The following is a 22,251-nucleotide window of genomic DNA, read 5'->3' as shown; positions in this document are numbered from 1 at the left end:
ATGAAGAACTGTTTTACATCAACACTACACATTCTGCATATGAGTGCAAAATGTGCATGTGTGTATGTGTGTATGTGTGCATGTGTGTATGTGTGTATGTGTGCATGTGTGCATGTGTGCATGTGTGTATGTGCATATGTGCATGTGTTTGTGTTTATGTATGTATGCATGAGCTTTTGTATGTGTGTGATATACACTCACCAGCCACTTTATTAGGTACACCTTGGTAGTACCGGGTTTGACCCCCTTTTGCCTTCAGAACTGCCTTAATCCTTTGTGGCATAGATTCAACAAGGTACTGGAAACATTCTTCAGACAGTCTGGTCTGGCATGATAGCATCACGCAGTTGCTGCAGATTTATCGGCTGCACATCCATGATGTGAATCTCCCCTTCCACCACATCCCATAGGTGTAAACCAATAGAGATTGTATTGAGATCTGGTGACTGTGGAGGACATTCGAGTACAGTGAACTCATTGTTGTGTTCAAGAAACCAATCTGAGATGATTCATGATTTATGACATGGTGTGTTATCCTGCTGGAAGTAGCCATGACTGTGGTCATAAAGGCATGGACATGGTCAGCAACAATATTCAGGTAGGCTGTGGTGTTGACACGAAGTTCAATTGGTACTTATGGGCCCAAATTGTGCCATGAAAATATCTCCCACACCATTGTACCACCACCAACAGCCTGAACCATTGATACAAGGCAGGATGGATCCATGCTTTCATGTTGTTGATGGCAAATTCTGACCCTACCATCCAAATGTCGCAGCAGAAATTGAGACTCATTAGACCAGGCAACGTTTTTCCAATCTTCTATTGTCCAATTTTGGTGAGCCTGTGTGAATTGTAGCCTCAGTTTCCTGTTCTTAGCTGACAGGAGTGACACCCAGTGTGGTCTTCTACTGCTGTAGCCCATCCACCTCAAGGTTCGACGTGTTGTGCGTTCAGACTTACTCTTCTGCATGCCAAATAATGACTGGTTATTTGAGTTACTGTTGCTATCCTATTAGCTCAAACCAGTCTGGTCATTCTCCTCTGACCTCTGACATCAACAAGGCATTTGCGCCCACAGAACTGCCACACTGGATATTTTCTCTTTTTTGATCCATTCTCTGTAAACTCTAGAGATGGTTGTGCATGAAAATCCCAGTATCAGCAGTTTCTGAAATACTCAGACCAGCCCGTCTGGCACCAACAACCATGCCATGTTCAAAGTCACTTAAATCACCTTTCTTCCCCATTCTGATGCTCGATTTGAACTGCAGCAGATCATCTTGGCCATGTCTAAATGCACTGAGTTGCTGCCATGTGATTGGCTGTTTCGGACCGACAGTGGTGTAGTATGGAGGACAATCCTGTTTGTGTGTGAGTGTGTGTGTGTGTGTGTGTGTGTTGATCCTGGTGAGAAGAGGTTAAGTAGATGTGGGGCCAGGCAAAGGAACAGGGGAGAGACACACTTCTCTCTCCAATCACTGTGAGGGAGAGAATGTATTATTAAGAAAGCTCTCTCTCTCTCTGCCATCTCTCTAATATAATGGAGAGAGTGTATCATTAAGACTGCTGCCTCTCTCTCCCATCTCTCTAATGTAAGGGAGTGAGTGAATAATTTTGAATGGTCTCTCTCACATGTCTCTATAATGTAAGGGAGAGAGTGTATTGTTAAGGCTGGTCTCTCTACCGTCTCTCTAATTTAACGGATAGAGTATCATTAATTCTGGTCTCTCTCCCACCTCTCTAATGTAAGGGAGAGAGAGCTCAACCTTAACAATACACTCTCTATAGACGGGAGGCCAGCTTTAACAATACAGGCTCTCCCTTACATTATTGAGACGGGAGAAACAAGCGTTAACAATACACTCTGTTAAATTAGAGAGACAAGAGAGAGAGACCAGCCTTAATGATACTCTCTCCTTTACATTATAGAGACATGAGAGAGAGACCAGCCTTAATGATACTCTCTCCTTTACATTATAGAGACATGAGAGAGAGACCAGCCTTAATGATACTCTCTCCTTTACATTATAGAGACAAGAGAGAGAGACCAGCCTTAATGATACTCTCTCCTTTACATTATAGAGACAAGAGAGAGAGACCAGCCTTAATGATACTCTCTCCTTTACATTATAGAGACATGAGAGAGAGACCAGCCTTAATGATACTCTCTCCTTTACATTATAGAGACATGAGAGGCTGTTATCTCTCCCCTGCCACCTAATGTAAGGAAGTGAGAGAGCACTATCAGAAACAATACCAACAAAATATTATTGGGCAGCTCCAGTTTTAGATTATAATGCATTTTTCTCTTATCTTCTAACCTTCTCCCCTTCCCCCTCATTGTTCCACCCTCTCTCTCTCTCTCTCTCTCTCTATCTCTCTCTCTTTCTTAGTATGTAGAATTAATGAGTCGCCGTCAGACCGAGCTGGACACTCTGGTTGCTGTCGGTTACCGCTCAGCCCTGACAGAGGAGAGGAGGAGGTACTGCTTCCTAGTGGACCGCCAGTGCTCCGTCACCAAGCTGCTGATCAACTACCACCTCAAGGTATAAACTACAGTCAACCAGAGTAACTCATAATGAACTACCACCTCAAGGTATAAACTACACTGAACCAGAGTAACTCAAAATGAACTACCACCTCAAGGTATAAACTACACTGAACCAGAGTAACTCAAAATGAACTACCACCTCAAGGTATAAACTACAGTCAACCAGAGCAACTCATAATAAACTACCACCTCAAGGTATAAACTACAGTCAACCAGAGTAACTCATAATAAACTACCACCTCAAGGTATAAACTACACTGAACCAGAGTAACTCATAATAAACTACCACCTCAAGGTATAAACTACACTGAACCAGAGCAACTCATAATAAGCTACCATCTCAAGGTACCGCAAGGTACAAACTAATCAGTATTGTAGCACCAAACAAAACAAGCAAAAGGAAAGGAAAGGAAAAACTCCCTATGATGGTGGGGAATAGGAAGAAACCAAGGAAGGACCAAGACTCAAAAGAGAACCCATCCTCCATTGGGCAGCCCGCTAACACAATCAATCAATCAATCAAATTTTATTTATATAGCGCTTTTTACAACAGTTGTTGTCACAAAGCAGCTTTACTAGTGCCGAGTCCTAGACCCCAGTGAGCAAGCCAAGGGCGACAGTGGCAAGGAAAAACTCCCTAGTTTTTTTGCATGAGGAAGAAACCTTGAGAGGAACCAAGACTCAGGGGGGGAACCCATCCTCCTCTGGCCGACATTGGTCACCATGACAACAATTTAAAGAGAGACAGAAAAAAAGGAAAGGATGTGAGGGATAAATAAAGTCCATCTTGGTGTGCATTTATAAACATGAGTTCTTTATGCAAGTCCTCTTTAGTCCCAAACGTCTCGATGGTTGGTAATGTTATACATGAGTTCTTTATGTAATTCCTGTTCAGTCCTAAACATCTTGATGGTTGGTAATGTTAGTCATAGCAGAGGAGAATTCAGGGCAGTGAGAGGGTCCAGGGTAGTGGGTTTATCCTTCATACACACTGGTTAGTCAGGGCAGTGGGTTGATCCTCCATCATATCTGGTTAGGCAGGAGGTGGCCGGCCCAGGATGGATCTCTGGAAAGGCTCGGCTCTCCTCATCTCAGTGTTTCTCGAGTAGGTGGGCAGCCATGTGGAGAAGATAAAACAGGGAAAATTAGCTCTGTATAAGGACATATACAGGACAGATGAGATTATAAACATTTCTGGAGTGTGGCAGCAACTCTGGCATTAAGTTAAATTATTACAGCCTAGCTAAAAAGGCAGAACCAGAAGGTAACATAGACTTGGGAGCATTCTGAGACATTGGCATCCATCCACTGCACTGTCAACAAACTTGAGTGACCACATGCAGTGACAGGATGACAGCACCAGCGCCCCAGTCTACCATTAAACCCTTCGTCTATGAACCCCTGGATCTGTACCTTTATGTAAGGGGGCATATTAGTTATCAAATGCTAAACTAAATAAGTGGGTTTTCAACCTATATTGAGACTGTGTCAGAGTCCTGGACACATTCTGGAAGGTTGTTCCATAGTTGGGGGGCCTTACAAGAAAAGGCTCTTCCACTTGCTGTTACCTTATTAATTTTTGTAACTAATAAAAGACCAGCACCCTGTGATCTTAGTGGACGTGGGGGTTCATAATAGGAATTAAGTTCCTGGAGGTACTTAGGAGCAAGTCTATGCAGTGCTTTATAAGTCAATAAAAGAATTTTAAAATCAATACGGAATTTAACTGGGAGCCAATGCAGGGCTGATAGGACTGGTCTGATATGATAAAATTTTCTAGTTCTAGTCAGAACTCTGGCTGTGGCATTTTGAACTATTTAGATTCCTATTTGAACATCCTGACAGTAATGAGTTACAGTAGTCTAATCTGGAGCTAACAACGGTGTGCACTAATTTTTCTGCATCATGCTGTGATAATGCATTTCTTAACTTGGCAATGTTGCGGAGATGTAGAAAAGCTATCCTAGTAGTATTATCTATGTATTTATCAAATGATAGGTCAGACGCCTAGATTTTTGGCTACTGTGCCAGGTGTAATGGGGTAGTCTGCAAGATTAAGCATTAGATCTGGAATTTTCTGTCTTGCGAACTTAGGGCCCAGAAGGAGATCTTGTAGTTTGTCCTCATTAAGTTGGAGGAAGTTTAGAGACATCCAGCATTTAACATCTCTTACGCAGGCCTCATTTTTTTTTCTAAACTGAGTTTGTCATCAGGTTTGGCAGATGAAGCCTTGCGGGACCCCATATTTCACTTTTGTACATTTGGACGGAAAATTATTGAGCTCTACAAACTGATAGCTATTAGTTAAGTAAGAGTAAAACCATGAAAGGTCTGTGCCTGAGATTCCAACCCAGCGTTCTAACCATTCTAGCAAGATCCTGTGATCTGTTTTGTTGAAAGCTGCACTAAGATCAAGAAGCATTAACAGAGATAAATAGCCTTGATCTGAGGCAAGGAGGAGATCATTAGTTACTTTACCTAGGGCTGTTTCAGTACTGTGATGGGGTCTAAATCCAGATTGAAAATTTTCAAATATGTGATTCCTATGCAGATATAGGCATATTTGCTGGGCTACAGCTTTTTCCATGATCTTGAATATAAATTATATGTTCGAAATGGGTCTATAATTAGATAGCACAGTCGGATCAAGATTTTATTTCTTGATCAGAGGTTTAATAACCACAAATTTACAGGATTTGGGCATGTTACCTATTGTAATGGATGAGTTAACTACTGTTAGAAGATGTTCAGTTACAACTGGTAATACCTCTTTTAATAATTTTCAGGGAACCGAATCTAGTGTGCAAGTAGTACAATTTAATGATGAAATTATTTTCTCTAATTCCAACTGTGGGAATGGATGAAAAGCATCAAGTGTTTTTCCTAATGTAAAATATAAATCAATATCAGAAGAAGAAGAATCGCCTTTATTGTCATTATAATTTGCATTACAATGAAATTTGATTCTACTCCAAGGTGCTTGCTAGGACAATAAATACACACGACATAAAACAAAACGATAAGTTAAGGTAGTGCCACATATACAAATGGTTCGTAGATTGCTTACATGATATTTTGAATATTACACAAGCTATTTACAGTGTATGTTACATATATTGCACGTGGGAAGTGGTTTACATGGGTTATATTGCACATGGGTTGGGAATTTACATTATTACTGTTATTTACATGTTGTTTAGTGCAGTGATGGCTCTTGGGTAAAAGCTGTCCCTGACCCTACTTGTACGAGTTTTGTGCAACCTGTACCGTCTGCCTGAGGGTAACAGGTCAAACAGGTGATTGCTGGGGTGGGATGAGTCCTTGGTGATACTGACCGCCTGATATTGACTGAGAGGAGGCAATGTCCTCCAGGCAGGGCAGGGAGCAACCAGTGATCCGCTGGGCCGTGTTGATCACCCTCTGCAGCAATTTTTTATCTGCTACTGAGCACCCACCGTACCATACCGTGATGCAATACACAAGGATGCTCTCAATGATGGATCTGTAAAAGAGCACCAACATTTTCTCCTCCATCTTGTTCCTCTTGAGAATTCTCAGGAAATGGAGTGGCTGCTGGGCTTTCCTCACCACTGTAGTTGTGTTTGCAGACCAGAAGAGGCTGTCAGTGATCTGTACACCCAGGAACCTGATGGAGCTGACCCTTTCCACACAGACTCCATTTTTGTGAAGCGGGGCTGGTTCAGTCCTGCCCTTCTTGAAGTCCAGAATTAGTTATTTGGTTTTTTGAAGGTTCAGTGGCAGGTTGTTGGCAGAGCACCACACAGACAGCCGGTCTATCTCATCCCTGTAACCCGACTCATCTCTCCCTGAGATGAGCCCGACCACAGTGGTGTCATCCGCAAACTTTATGATGGTGTTAGAAAGATGGGTTGGAGAGCAGTCGTAGGTGTAGAGGGTGAACAGGAGAGGGCTCAGTACACAGCCTTGCGGGGAGCCAGTGCTGAGTGTGATGCTGGAGAAGAGGTGGGGGCCTAATTTCACAGACTGTGGGCGGTCTGTGAGAAAATTTTGTATCCACTGGCAGATGGGGGTGGAGATACCCAGAGCCATGAGTTTCTGGTCCAGAATCTCCGGGATGATGTGATTAAATGCTGAGCTGAAGTCCAGGAAGAGCATTCTCACATAGCTCCCCCTATGCTCCAGGTGACTCAGCCCGGTGTGGAGTGATGATTATGGCGTCCTCTGTGGAGAGGTTTGCCTTATAGATGAACTGATGAGGGTCCAGGTTGGGAGTTAGACAGACTCTGAGGTGTTTAGAGACTTTCAAAGCACTTCATGACTACTGGTGTAAGTGCAACAGGCCTGTAGTCATTTGTGCTCTCCACCACAGACTTTTTCAAGACTGGTGTAATGATGGAGGACTTGAGGTGGAATGATGGCCTGTGACAGGGACATGTTGAATATGCAGGTGAAGATCCCCGCCAGTTGGTCGGCACACGCTTTTAGCACCCTTTCAAGTACGCTGTCTGGGCCAGCCACCTTCCTGGGATTCACCGCCTTCAGCACTCGTCTCACTTCATGTTCCTGGAGTCTTAGCATGCTTCTGCTACCTGAGAGAGGTGGATGTGTAGTTGTTGTTGCTGGTCTGACTGTGTCAAAGCAAAGAAGCTTTGCAACCATTTAACGTCACTACCAGCTGCGCCCGTCAGCAGTTATAAAAATGGCGACTTACGTGCAGCGGGATTTTACAGAAAATCTAATAAATCTGCTACTTTTTGTGATTTTTTACAACGTGTCTTAATAATTTAGAGTAATTACACGATATTAAGGCTTACATATGTTATCAGCCGGGGTTCCCTTTAAGTTTCGAGTTTGGTCAGTGTACCACGGGGCAAGCTTTTTAGATCTAGCCTTTTTATATTTGAGTAGAGCTACTCTAGAGCTATATCTAGAGCTGATCTGCAGGTATTCTCTAAGCAGTCAGTTAGACTATCTAACTCCTCTGGATCCGATGACGAGTAGTCTAAAGCAGTTAAATCAGGGAGGGTTTCAATAAACTGTGTTGCTGTTGAATTAATCAGGTGCTTTATACACAGCCGAGGAGACGAGCAGGTATTTAGGTTAAGGTGAAGGTCGAATTGGACTAAATAGTGGTTGGAGATTACTGCGGTTTGCAGGAGTATATTTATATTATCTACGTCAATACCCAGCATAAAATTTAATCTAGGGTATGATATGGATAATGTGTAGGTCCTACTACATTTTGTATAATATTGAATATTCAATATTGAAGTAAAAGCCCTTGTCAGTGTTACGGAACAGCTCCGGACCCTTCCCTGTGGGCGTGCCGCTACGTTGTCTGCGTGCAGTTATGTCCATGTTTGTACTTCCGTGGGTGTGGGTCGTTTGTGAGCGTGTTCGTTTGTTACACCTGTGCCTTGTCTCGAGGTCACGTGGGTCTGTGTAATTCACCTATTTAATGTGCGTTCGCGCAGTGTCGTGTGCTCGTCTTTGTCCAAAGTTCCGTGTCTGCGCGAGTGTTGGGTGTATGCTGCTCGCGCTCCACCCGGAGCTTCACGTCATTGAGTGGAAATAAATGTTCTGTGTTCACCACAAGACGCTTGTCGTGCCTCCTACTTCCTCCAGCACCACAGCGTCACAGTCAGTGGATCCTCTACATTATCAAAATGTATGTTAGTCTCCTACCATTATTATTTTGTCACTGCATACCGCTAAATTCGCAGCAAAATTGGTTAAATGTAGAGGTGTATTCAACTAAGGATTTTCATAGTCGAATCTGATTCATCAGATTTTCCCTTTAGTTGACTAATAGTCGAATCAGGAGTTTTTACCTTAAACGGGATCCCGGTCTCATTCTGGACTTTTTTCCACTTCAAAGTAAAAACCTAAAACACTCAGATAAATGAATAAACATGGTAGTTTGGCTTTATTCAGCTTTTATTTATTTACTTATTTATTTTTTTATGTAACGTCAGAGAACATTAACCGTCAGTGTGCATATCGAACTGTGCAAAATGTCAAAAATATTTTAAATAAAATATGCCTGCCTGAAAATATGAAAAAAATTGCCACACAACAGCAAAAAAAATTATAAGGAAAGGTAACGGGGTATAAAAAGCAAACAACAACAAAAAATGTTTATAGGCCTACTTGCCTTGGTTGTTGTTGTGCAAAATGAAAGACGTTGATTACATAACTTGCACTTTACTTTGTTTTATTCATCTTTATCTTTTTAAAAATACTTTTGAAGTTTTTTTAGTAGCATTATATTCTCGGCAGATGCTGCGTATCCTGTAGCATGTTCAGCTCCACTAATTTGGAATGTGCAACTTCAGGGTGTGATTTATTAATGTGTAGTAAAGAAGATGCCTATTGTTAATGCGCACACATCATTTAAAAATATTTATTAACAGAAATTAGGATGATTTTATTTGACAAAAGGCTATATATAACGAAAAGAAAGACATTTCATGTAACAACTAATTCTTAGCATCATCCTTGGGCACCTCCATGCAGTTAGAATGGTACATTCGACTATGACGTTCATAATCGACTAGGGGGTATAGTCGACTATAGTCAAATCAGCGACTATTGCAGGTCACCCCTAGTTAAATGGTTTAGAAACTCTGAGTAAGGCCCTGGCTGTCTGTACAAATTTGTTAGGGAAAATGCGTTTTTATTTGCAGGTGGACTAATTACATTAATAAACAGCATCTCAAATGAAAATATCTAAGTATATCTAGTATCTAAAGTATCTAAGTATATCTAAGTAAAGAGATATCTAAGTATTTCTGATGAACTTGTAAACAATTTTTTTATTATACTTATTCCTCCTCCTCTGCCTGACAATCTTGCTCTATGTACGTAGTTATATCCCACAGGAGTGGCTTCGTTTAGTGTTAAATAATCACCAGATTCAAACCACGTTTCTGTTAGACATAGAACATCAATTTTCTGGTTGGTTATAATTTCATTCACAATTGCTGTTTTAGAATTGAGCGATTGAATATTGATTAATCCGATTTTTAGATTGGTCATATAGGTAGTAAGAATCGGATGTGAGGTTTGAATATTAGTTAAAATCTTAGGGCAGACTATTTTCTTATGATTTAATTTATCCTGGGGCACAGACACAGTCTCAATTCTGTGGGAACTTGGTGACGCCTCTAAGCAGCTCGCAGACGGTCGGTTTAGCCTGTTTGTCTGCAGCCTGGTCACGACTCTGGATAGTCGGCAGCTCCTAATACTACTCTGCCGACTAACTAGCTATGCTATAGCTATGGGCTATGCTGCAGGATAACAAGGCAGCGCCATCCCAGGTGGGGTGGACACCGTCCCTGCCTAAAAGACCAGGCTTGCCCTCAAACACTTTATAATTATCAATAAAGCCCACTTGATTTTCGGAGCACCACTTGGACATCCAGCAGTTTAACGACGTGAGCCTGCTGTATTGTACATTGCCGCGCAACATTGGGATGGGGCCAGAGCAGATTACCGCATCGGACATCATCTGGGCCAGTTTAACCACCTCTTTAATATTAGCCTTAGTCACTTCTGATTGTCGTAGACATATATCATTGGCCCCAATATGTATAACTATCCTAGAAAATCTTTTATTGGCTAAAAGTCTAAAGTTGCCACTAATGTCTAGTGCTCTGGATCCTGGTAAACAACTAACTGTAAGTACTGGAGCCCATAAAGGAATAGCGACTTTCACGTGCCGAATGATAGAGTCACCTATGACCAGAGTCCGTGAGACAGGCTCCTCAGTGGGTGTTTCACTGAGCGGGCCAAACCTGTTGGACGCGTGAACTGGGGAGTGGTGCTCTGGTGGGCTAGCGTTGGCGTTAGCGTTAGCTGCAGCCTTCACTCTCCGACTACGCCGCCAAGACATGTGACAGAAATGGTTAGTTATTATAAGAGATCATTATGAACTTTATGATTTAGTACATGTCCATTCTGATTAAACAGAAGGACTACAATAATGAAGTAGTGTGTTTCAGTGTAATCATGTACTTGTGCTTAGTTCATATTATGCATGTGTGCTATACTGTGACCCAGGTCAGGGGAGTGCAAAGGGTAAGAGCACTCTGTTAACTGGTAGTCACTAGGCTACTATACTTGGGTCATTTAGCTTTCTTTGCGTTCAACTGATACATCAGTTGCTTCCGCTAACTCTAGGGAAGTCCATATTAAGAGACACACATGTGAGATAAAGTAGCCTGCTGGGCGCCTATGTTTTGGAACATGCTGTGCTTAAGATAACCTGCTTGTTAGAACTGCTGAATTGTGTTTAAGATTGTATATAAGCAGGGGGACTGCCCCCCTGCCTTCAGAGTTGTCATGCTTGAATGAGACTCTCATGTCTGTGTCTGTCTTGTGTCCGTCTTTGTCCTATTTATATATATTTATATTTTTGTAATAAATTAATCATTTAACCATGTCTGAGACCTCATCCATTTCCAGAAAATTTCCACGACAGACATCACCCATTCGCCCCACTGTGAGGGCTCTATCGCCAGAGTTGCGTAGGCACTAGTTCTCCCTGGCGCGTCCATAGCCATTACTGACTCTTGCTCTCTATCCCTTAATAATGAGTGGACACGGCACTCTAAACTTTCCACTTTCGCCACGAGAGAACTGGCACCTCTCACAAATACTATCGCTATTACTTTCTGTGGCGAAAGGGTCCAAGCTAAACATGCTACATTCCGAAACAGGGAAACAAACCAACACCAGCCATGGATAAATAAAAAAACTTACAGCGTCTAGCCGATTTATAAGGACTACCACTAGCTGATTTGTATTCAAATTCAAATTTATTTATATAGCGCTTTTCACAACACACGTTGTCACAAAGCAGCTTTACAATCGTATGGGTCCAGATCCCTAACGAGCAAGCCAAAGGCGACAGTGTCAAGGAAAAACTCCCTAGGGTGGGGATTAGGAAGAAACCTCGGGAGGACCAAGACTCAAAAGGGAACCCATCCTCCATCTGCTCCATTTGTACTAGCAGATATTTGGTCAGTGGCCGGAATAGTCAACTGCCCGTCTTGAAAAAAAAAATTTAAGAATAGCACGTAAGTAGTTATTATAATTTAGAAAAACAATCGCAAAATTTTAAAGAAACACTCAGCAGAAGCGTCAGCGGGAAGCAGCACAAGTCCGTATTTGTGGTCCAAAAGTAGTTCTATATATATAGTTGTGGTTCTAGATCCCAGGCCAAGTAGTCACAGTTCATTCTGTGCAGATGGTGAGCCTCAGGTAGGAGCTAGCATTAGTACGTCATCTTGCAGTAATGGCACGTCCAACCCCGGCATCAGCACATCCACCCGGCAAGCCAGACCATTTCCTAGGTGCTTGTAGGTGCTTGCATAGAATCGTCTTACGTCGAAGCATGCAAGAAAGATATACAATACAGGTTGAGTGTGTGGACATCAATTTAAACAGCCATTGATTTAAATGTACACAGCTCACGTGCCAGTGATTAGCATTTGGCTCCAGCAGGCTAATCTATAGCAGCATAACTAAAGTTCAGAGGTGACCACAGTCATGAGGGCTCACTGAGACATTGCTTTCTAGCCAAGTCATTGTCACAACTAGAGTGATGCCATGACACAGCTGGATGACAGCATCAACATCTCAGATTACTAGCAGTCTCAACATCTGGGGGCCCCAGAGCCCCACACCTTCACAAGGGGAATATTAACTGAAGGCTTGATTAAATAGGTGAGTCTTAAGTCTAGATTTAAATATTGGAACTGTGTCAGAATCTCGGACTGGGGCTGGAAGGCTATTCCATAACTGAGGGGCTTTAAAGGAGAAAGCTCTGCCTCCGGCTGTAGTCTTACAAATTTTTGGAACTAAGAGAAATCCCACATTTTGGGAGTCCAAAGGGCGAGATGGGTTATAGTATGCAATGAGTTCACTCAGATATTGTGGAGCAAGACCATTTAACAGTAGAATTTTTAATTCAATTCGATATTTAATCGGAAGCCAGTGTAATGCAGAGAGAGTAGGACTAATATGATAGAATTTTCTAGCCTTAGTTAGGACACTAGCTACAGCATTTTGTACAACTTGTAGCTTCTTTATGGACTGTTTAGAGCATCCAATTAGAAGACCATAAAAGTCAGCCTTAGTGACATTGCATATATGTGTGTCAACTGAAAGATCCAAATCAATAGTGACACCTAAGCTTTTTGCGGTGGATTTAGGTGTTACTAAAAAGCCATCTAGGTTAAGGGGAATATCAGCCCAATTGTGTCTAGCAGCTTTGGGCCCAAGAATCAGCACCTCAGTCTGAGTTGAAGAAAATTAGATGCCATCCAGTTTTTTATGTCCTGGACGCAGTTCTCAATTTTGAGAGTAGTATTGATATCACCCAGAAGCTACGGCTTCGGATACGGCTACGGATTAGAGGCTATCATGCCTACAAATGATAGTGACCTATGCCAATGAGCAGGCATGAATTTTGTCACCTTTTGGCGAAATTCGCCGTTTTGAAGTTGAAAAGGGTGACCTACGCGAATCCGGGGACTTTTTTTGGGGGGGGGGGGGGGGGGGGGGGTCGGGAGATATTATATATATATTGACTTAATAAGCAAACAGATCGGACTTTCGGTATGGCGCAGACACAATTAGCAGCCTAAGTTCGAGGCTCCCAGACGGTCTTATTCCCCCTCTAACAAATACTGATCATTGTGTGCTGAAAATTGTACCTTATGTCATGGAAGGGGGACATAAAAGAAAGACAAGAGGAAATTTGCAACAAAACCTTAAGATGGACGATAAACCCTCGAATGAAAACGAAGAGGCTAGCAACGATGCTAGCAACCTCACCGGACACGAAGCTATGGAAGCTATTCAAGCCAATATCATTAGCGAGATACAGGGGATCCGTTCGCACATGAAAAAAAGAGTGTGGCGAAACGGTGGGACTGTTGAAAAAGGAACTGGTCGACTTTAGAGAGGAAGTCAACCAGAAACTGAACTTTATCTGGTCTGATCTGAAAGAAGTAACTGGCAAAGTTGAGGAGACGGAGCGGCGAGTAGCTGAAATGGAAGAGTGGAACGCCGAAGCTAAACAGGTACTCTCTCATGTATTAGAGCTCCAAGAGAATACTCAAGCGCAGCTAACAGAGCTGGAGGCGCGTTCACGCAGAAATAACATACGGATACACGGAATTGAGGAGGGAGCAGAGGGAGACAATATGGAGGAATTTCTAGAAAAGTTTATTACAACGAAGTTATCCCTTCGCTACCCTCGCTATACAGCGCTGCCACCGATCCCTTGGACCTAGACCACCACAAGGTTCCAACCCAAGGTCTATAGTGATCTGTTTCCAGGAGTATAAAACAAAAGAATTGGTTCTTCGATCTGCCTGGAAAAAGAAAGATACACCACAGAGGCAAAATAGTGTTTTTTAAGACTACCGCCCTGAAATACTCAGGAAAAGAAAGGCATTTTCCACAATTAGAAAAGCGCTTAAAGAAAAGGGACTCCGTTTCCAGACGCTTTACCCGGCGAAACTCAGGGTCTTTTTTGACAACGGGACAGTTATCTACAACAGCGCACCAGAAGCGAGAGAGGATTTGAAGAGAAGGGGAATGGACTCCCTGGATGCGGAGGCTACAGAGCGAAGCACTCCTACGACGAGAATGACACAACTTTCATGGGAAGCTGCGGGCGGAACATCACGTCGACACCGCGAAGCCCGTCTGATGCACATTCAAGGACTGAGTGGCTTACAAGAAAAAAAAAGAATAAAAGAAAAGTCCGGTAATAATCAATAGTTCTTAAGAAATACGGAAAAATTTCCTGTTGTAAGCCTAAAACCTTGAAACCGAAGGTCTGGTAATTGATATCCGCGTTTTATGTGCACTGTTCTGATCCCAACTGATCAGAAACACCAGGTCGCACTAGGTAGGGCCCCTTTAGTTCTAAGGACTTCCCTTCCTAACTTAGAAGTTGAGTTCACACTTCGGAGATGGAGGTCACCGTTGTTAAATATGACTGTTAAGTTAAGTTTCCTTTTGTTTTTTGGGCAGATTCATTGTTCAGGTTACCATGTGATATTTAAATATTTAGGTAGAGTTTTTCTTTTTTGAAGTAAAATGCAACATCAACAATATAAAGTAATTTCTCTTAATGTAAATGGGTTACATAATCCTATCAAAAGGATCACCCCTCAAAAACAGGGGAAGGAACATTTACCTGACCAATTTTAATGTTACATTGTGTTCCAGGTTTGAAGTGCTGGAATTTTGTACTTCAAAGTGCTTGAAATTGTAACTGTATTTCGTTTCACAACAAATAGCTATCTGACTGAATACTTTGCTTGTATTAAAACGTTTACAAATACGTTTTCAAATACATTATGTCAGGAGATACATTGTTACTGTTCCAATGCACTTCCAATAAAGTGAGTATTGGCAAACCTGACTGTAATTTTGTCATTGTCGGCAGCTGATGAATGTAACTAATAAAATAACTTTTAAATTAAGTAATCAGTAAATTAACTAAGTTGCTTTTTAAAAGAGTAATCAGAAATCTGATTATTTTTTCAAGGTAACTAAGCCATCACTGAGTACTGGCACATCAATACATTACTGCAGTACTGTCCTGTCATTACAGTACTGACACATCAATATATTACTGCAGTACTGTCCTGTCATTACAGTCCTGACACAGTAATACATTACTACAGAACTGTCCTGTCATTACAGTACTAATACATCAATACATTACTACAGTACTGTCCTGTCATTACAGTACTGACACAGTAATACATTACTACAGTACTGACCTGTCATTACAGTACTGCTGTTATGCTTTCACGCTTTCAGTGTAGAGAGGCGAACACAAGGGGACACAAACGCTGAGTAGGTTTATTGTGTGCAAATCCATAATCAGAATCATATAAATGGTCCATAGTCCGACAGAGAAACAAAACCACAACGTAAAGACCTTGCAGACATATCACAAACTACACAGGACAAACGTTATCAGACAGATGATGTCAGGGCTGACCCTAGGGTCGCTCCTCCTGTCGCCACAGGAGGGGACTCACGAGCCAGTGCTCGCTCCTGAGCTCGTTCATGGACCAGCACTCGCTCGCAGACCAGCATTAGTTCGCGAATGCGTTCTCAAACACGCAATCAGCAATGATGACCTGCAGCTGTTCTCCTTCCTATTTTAGAAGGATGGCTGCAGAGTCTCATTGCTGAGTTGTTTGTTGCCGTCTCTACGCGCTTTCAGCCAACCTCTCCTTGCGTTCCATGTTTCCTTGTTGTACTTACCTTATTTGCTGTTTTCTCTGTCGTTTTCTGAGTTCTCTCACTTCTTCGCCACTTCTGGCCATTCTCATGTTTTCCAGCCCTTTTATTTCTCTATCCAGTTTCATTTGTTATTTTGGGAAGGGTTTTTTGTTTGCTCCCTGTTGTGGTTTGAGAGCCACAGTGAGAGGGACAACAGTGACAGCAAGCATGTGGTTATATAAACAAATGTACACTTGACAGGTGGGGTAGGTGTACAGGTGGGGTAGGGCTAATCATGACACCTGCTTTAGTTTTACAGTATTAATATCAATGATGTAATAATGGGTCAGTTCTTTAGTACTGTAATGATGGGTCAGGACTGTGATAAGAATACTGATGTTTCTCTGTAGGTGCGGGAGCTTCTTTCACAGAAGTTGTCATCATGGCAACAATCCTGCTCCCAGCCAACAAAACTGCCAGAGAGAGCACTCAACCTGTTGCGGCATACAACCCTCCATGGCCCCGGGGCTGCTGGGATAGCAGAAGTCCTCCGACATCCCAAAATGGGAACTCCTCAGTCTGGGGAACAGGTGTGTTGTTCAGGCGTTTGACATTTTGTGCATTTGGCAGACACTTGTGTTTTGAAATATTAAAAATGCTCTCTTGTTCTTCAGAGGCTGTCCATACAGGAAGTCCCGCCCCTACTGAACGGCGAGAACAGCAGTCGCTCCCAGCAGCAGTGGGTGGGAGGACCATCCAGCTCATCAGACCCTTGCTCTCTTCCCCTTCCATCTGTCACCAGCACACCACAGCATCCTTCTCAAAATGACTCCGCCCACAATACCAGTGCCTCTGCAAGTCCTGCTCATTTCCAGCAGGCCACTGTGCAAGTGGCAGGAAGTGTTTCCAGTCTGCAGTCTCCACCACTGGCTGTTTCTGCTTCTCTGTCCCTCAGCACCAGTTCTGCCCCACCTCTTAGCTCCCTCCAGGGTCTGGCCCTCCCCACTGCCCCCCACAGCCCCCCACTGCCCCATAGTGCACCCCTGTCCCGTGCCCTCACACCGGTGCCCTTTGCCCTCCAGCAGGGCGGCATCATGTCCCCTCCAGCCCATAATCCTCAGCTCCTCAAAGCCACTGAGCTCTATGCGACCTCCACACTGCCGTTGCCACGGAGACAACCCAGTGAGGTGCGGGCCGGGGTGTTTGGTAAGCTGGATTCGCTGGTGTTTGCCCCTGTATCCCCATTTCTCTTTTGATCCATATTTTCTTTTATAATATTTCTTTCTTTAATTATTTTTGTCAATCCCATCTCTCCTTCACTCTCCCTCTCCCTCACTTTCTCCCTCTCCCTTGCCCTCACTCTCTCCTTCTCTCGCCCCCTCCCCCTCTCCCTCTCTCTCTCCCCCTCTCCCTCTCTCTCTCTCCACTGCAGGCTCTACTCTGCCCCGTGTACTTCCTCTGTCTGCTCCCTCTCGTGTGGAGGCACTGTTTCCCCACTCCAAAAGCGCCACTGAGGGAGGTGTTGGAGGAGGAGGTGAAGGCTCGTGTCTGCTGGCCTTCCGTCCTGGCGATGTTCTGAACCTGCTCATCAGTGAGCCGCGGGATGGCTGGCACTATGGACACAACCAGAGGACCGGAAGGTACAGCCTGTAGCCATGACAACCACATCCATCAGTCCTTCACTAAGCCAATCAAATATTTTGACATGTTCCTCTTCCAGTGTTCTTCTTGGTGTTGTCCATCGGCATTACGTCTGGCCTTCTCTCTTTTTCTGACAGGAAAGGCTGGTTTCCCTTCTCCTACACACAGGAACTCCCAGACACACCTGAACAGCAAGACATAAAGTCTGTATTGAGCTTTATTTCATTAGAGTCTGGGTCAGCATGGCCTGTTTTTTGTGAACACCAACATACTTTCCCCCTCATCTTTTGTAGCTCCCCTCTGCTGTTGAAAGCGAACAGCACGAGCATGGGGGAGCTGGACAAACTGCCCCCTGGTGGCGAGCTTCAGCAGGCCAACCAAGACTCAGAGGAGGAGGGAAGTGTTGCGTCACAGCGTGTGAGCACATTCAGACCACGGCCCTACAGCATGGTGATCTCCGGCACCAAGCACCACACTCAAAGTCAAATTTATTTATATAGCGCTTTTTACAATACATGTTGGCAAGGAAAAACTCCCTAAGATGGCAGGGATTAGGAAGAAACCTTGGGAGGACCAAATCACAAAAAGGAACCCATCCTCCACTGGGCAACCCACTAGCAGAAGTCCGTATGTATAGTTCAAATATAGTTCTATAGTTATAGTTGTAATTCCAGGCTGAGTAGTCACAGTCCCTTCAATGCAGATGGTGAGCCTCAGGTAGTAGTTGCCATCAGCGCGTCCTCTTGCGGCAATGGCACATCCAACCACGGCATCAGCACATGCACTGGCAAGCCAGACCATCTCCCAGGTGTTTGTATGAAATTGTCTTTGGTAGACAAACATCGATTTAAACAGACATACAGCCAGGGGCTGACTGGGGAGAAAAAGTGGCCCGGGAGTTCCTGACAGACTGGCCCACTAAAATATATATATATATTTATCTGTATGTGTGTGTGTATATATATATATATACTGTATATGAATCTATACATGGCACGTAGTGTATATGACGGCATTTATTGTCATATGGACAATATTAATTCCAGCAATAATATGATTACAAAGCCACATAGTGGCTTTTAAATAGTCCATCATAAGACCACCAAACAAGTTGTTTTACGCAAAGTGCATCCTAAAGAAAACCTACAACTGTAACGTGGGTATTTCTTCCTCTTACCTATTTGTGGTGGTTAGTTTTAATCTAAGAATTTCAATAGCTTTAAAAAAAAAACAGTGCGCAGTGCTCTGGAACCTTTAAGACCGCCACTTGCGTCCGTGTTAACCGTGTTAAGGTCATTTGTACATAGTGCTTTAAACGTTGCAGAGGCGACAGCAGTACATTTAAAATAACATGTTATCTTACAATTTAAACTGCTGTATGTTTTCGTAGTCCGGCCCGGATTTTCTGGGACAAGTTGTTTTTTTTCTGATCTCCGCTGCATACCGTCAGCCCGCATCAGCTGGCCCAGTCCAACTCATTCATGTGTTTACAGGCTCAGTCCGCGGCCGCGCGCTGAGCAGGTTTGTCTGACTGGAGCGGGGGAGGTAATAACACCGTTAAACAGCAGCGTGACTACGGGCCGGGGCCGCAGTGCGCGGCAATGGCTCCTCCGCGGGCTGAGTTAAACCACCGGCGGCCAGCGGCCCACCGGCCCACTAACCCATCGGCCCACCGGGGAAATCCCCGGTAGCAATGTATGCCAGTCCGCCCCTGCATACAGCTCATGTGCCAATGAGGTGTTACTGAAAAGCCATCTAGGGTAAAAGGAATATCAGATTTGAAGAAACACTTCCAAAGTCAAAGTCAAATTTATTTATATAGCGTTTTTCACAACACATGTTGTCACAAAGCAGCTTTATAATCGTGTGGGTCCAGATCAGAGACCATATATATATAAGTGGACTGGACGACACGAGTGAAAAGTGAAGCCTCCGTTAGTCAGCTGCCCTCTAGTGGCTGGCTGCAGTGCAACTTTTAACCCCGCCCATTCCCATGTAAGTGAACGGGCCGGACGAGAAACTTTGAATTTTTATTACACGTAAAATAAGTTTTTTGAGCAATTATATTTTGTCAATTCTATAAGACCCCATTGCGTTAGTATCTCTCCCAGTGTTTTTCTCTACGATAAACAGATTTTATAGAAGTTATTAAGAGTTATTTAAAGGGGTGTGGCGATAAGGTGATTGACAGTTAAAAGCTGCGTTGGTTGACATCTAATACCAGACGCTCAAACGTGAACGCGCTCAACATCAAAACTCTCTACAGCAAAACTCTCGACAGCAGTATTAAAACCTTTACCTTTGTTTATTTTGTAAAACGTAAAAAGTTTCTATACTGGTGGGCGTATCCTAACGAATGTCGGGGCGGAGATACGGTCTCTGGCGGAGATACCTACCGGTCCTGGTCCTGCCTACCGGTTCTAATGCGCATGCTCTGGCTCCAATTTTCAACATGGCAGCGTCCGTGCGGCCATCTTGGTGGCTTCAAAAACTCACAATGGGAGTCAACGGTGACGTACCATCCATTATATATACAGTCAATGGTCCAGATCCCTAATGAGCAAACCAAAGGCGACAGTGGCAAGGAAAAACTCCCTATGATGGTGGGGATTAGGAAGAAACCTGGGGAGGACCAAGACTCAAAAGGGAACCCATCCTCCATTGGGCGGCCCTTTAGCACAAGTCCGTATTTGTGGACAAAAGTGGTTCTACAGTTATAGTTAAGGTAGTTGTTCCCTGGCCACGTAGTCACAGTAGTCACATTCCACCAATGCAGATGGTGAGCCTCAGGTAGGAGCTAGCATCAGCACGTCCTCTTGCAGCAATGGCACATCCAACCCTGGCATCAGTACATCCACCGGCAAGCCAGACCATCTCCCAGGTGCTTGTAGGTGCTTGCATGCAATCGTCTTGGGTAGAGGCATGCAAAAAGATAGACAATATCTTTTTATATCGAGGAGCCCATGAGAGAGACCACAAGCTAATCAGCGGTGATGGCATGCACCTGTCGTCCTGGGTTTATTACGATGACAGACGCAGTGCCTCTGCTTTCCATGTCGTCAACCTCCAGCCCGTTTTCTCGCAGTTGTCTTTTCTCGGTTTCTCACCACCCTGTCTCTTGCTTGTTTCAGTTGTTTTGTTTATTACTCTGTCTATTCGTGTACTTACCTCCTGCGCCGCTCCCTGGCATCTCTCAAGTTTTCCTCCCACTGTTATTCTTCCTGTCCATTTGGTTTTGGTTTTTGGGAAGGGTTTTTTGTTCTTCGCAGCGTTTGCCAGCTAGTCAGCTATTTCCCCTGGCGTCCTTTGTTTTCTCTTTGGTTTTCTGCTTGTTATTTACGCGTTGAGTATTTCCACGATTATTTTCAGTTGTCCCCTGTTTTACGCGTCGAGTTTCTCCGCGATTACTTTCAGTTCTCCCTCGGCGTCGGCACTGAAAATACAGCGCAACGTGACTTTGTTTTCTCGCGTGTGTACTATCGTTCAGTGCACGGACAAGGCGCTTGGGTCTGCCACCTTAAGACATCCGCGGGGGATTCCGTCTCCTACATCTCCCGCTCTCACAGTTTAAATGAACTGGGAACGTAGCCCAGGCTCAGAGAATAGTTAATAATGGTAAGCAAAGGTTCTACATTGCTATGCAGTAATTCTTTAAGTAGATGGGTTGGTACGGCATCTAGTATGCATGTGGAGGGTTTAGAAGATTCCACCAGTGAAATAAGCCCCTCACGACCAATTGGGGAGAAGGACACTAAAGCCTGGTTTATACTTTCGCGAGCGACCATAGCGCGCGACTCCGCCCACCTCGCGCGACCCTGCGCGAGCGGTGTAGGCGTTTATACTTTCGCGAACGTCGCGAGCGTCGCTGCAGTGTTCTCCGAAACGATAGGTGGCGATAGGTGGCAGTGGAGAATAAAAAACCCCTGCAAAACCGGGGAAAGAACATTTTTACCTGACCAGAGATCGTATATATACACATCAGGCATCAAACGTAAATATGGCTTTGCAGTGTTGTCCGAAACGATACGTTAACAAATACGAGCCTCTTGTAATTCCAGGGCGAAACATGAGAGAACGTGAAGACGTTAAGATTGGGCGTTTTGAAAATAAACAACCATAAACTAATGTGATAAAAAAAGCGAATTATTTCGATTCATTTGGAGTATATGTATAAATATTTAACTTAATTAAGTTTAACGTGCTGGGAAATATTGAAATGGACCTTTAAAGTGGCGTACAAGTGCTTTAATTCCACCTTGTATAGGTGTATGAACCCGGCAAACATGACTTTGTCCATCACGCTGAAGCGCGGCGCGCGCGCGAAGTTACAAAATTCGAGAGGTGCACGACCTCGCGCCACGACAGCGCGCGAGGCCCTCGCGCACGGGCGGAGCCACAGCGATTACGTCATTTTCGCCGCGCGGACGCTCGCACCGCTTGCGGCGCGTCGAGTATAAACCAGGCTTAACAGGGCATCAGAGCTGACCAGACAGCTGTCAAGGTGCATTGGCATGTTGACAGGCTCTGAGATAGCACTACTAATTTTTTCCCTAATTTTATCAATCTTATCATTAAAGAATTTCATTAAATTGTTACTGCTACACTCTAGTGGAATTAGTGAATTGATTTGTTCATGACTCCTCGTAAGGCTGGAAACAGTTTTAAAAAGGAGTCCTGAATTGTTTTTATGTTTTTCTATTAAGGCCGATAAGTATAAGGACTTTGCTGTATGGAGGGCATGCTTATGTTCAATAAGGCTGCTTTTCCATGATAGTCTATACACTTTTAACTTTGAATTTCGCCATTTACACTCC

The 22,251-nt window shown here is 43.8% G+C and overlaps 2 protein-coding genes across 4 annotated transcripts in view; one reads left to right on the top strand and one right to left on the bottom strand.

Moving 5' to 3' along the window:
• LOC143473511 (BAR/IMD domain-containing adapter protein 2) overlaps positions 1–22,251 on the top strand; it is a 49,847-nt gene that overhangs the window by 19,559 nt on the left and 8,037 nt on the right. For 2 of the 3 annotated variants that reach the window (XM_076970538.1, XM_076970539.1), the window contains exons 8-13: positions 2,397–2,549; positions 16,207–16,386; positions 16,471–17,002; positions 17,229–17,436; positions 17,575–17,640; positions 17,731–17,887. In XM_076970538.1, the coding sequence (XP_076826653.1) occupies positions 2,397–2,549; positions 16,207–16,386; positions 16,471–17,002; positions 17,229–17,436; positions 17,575–17,640; positions 17,731–17,887 (1,296 nt within the window). The remainder of the gene's footprint in view (positions 1–2,396; positions 2,550–16,206; positions 16,387–16,470; positions 17,003–17,228; positions 17,437–17,574; positions 17,641–17,730; positions 17,888–22,251) is intronic. The other variant, XM_076970540.1, reaches the window with a different exon arrangement.
• LOC143473991 (uncharacterized) lies at positions 9,795–10,430 on the bottom strand. The gene has a single exon (XM_076971235.1). The coding sequence runs from the start codon at positions 10,428–10,430 to the stop codon at positions 9,795–9,797; it is 636 nt and encodes a 211-aa protein (XP_076827350.1).

The sequence above is a fragment of the Brachyhypopomus gauderio genome, chromosome 13 (genome assembly GCF_052324685.1).
Source record: "Brachyhypopomus gauderio isolate BG-103 chromosome 13, BGAUD_0.2, whole genome shotgun sequence".
Lineage (NCBI taxonomy): Eukaryota > Metazoa > Chordata > Actinopteri > Gymnotiformes > Hypopomidae > Brachyhypopomus > Brachyhypopomus gauderio.
This window is presented reverse-complemented; position numbering and strand designations above follow the sequence as displayed.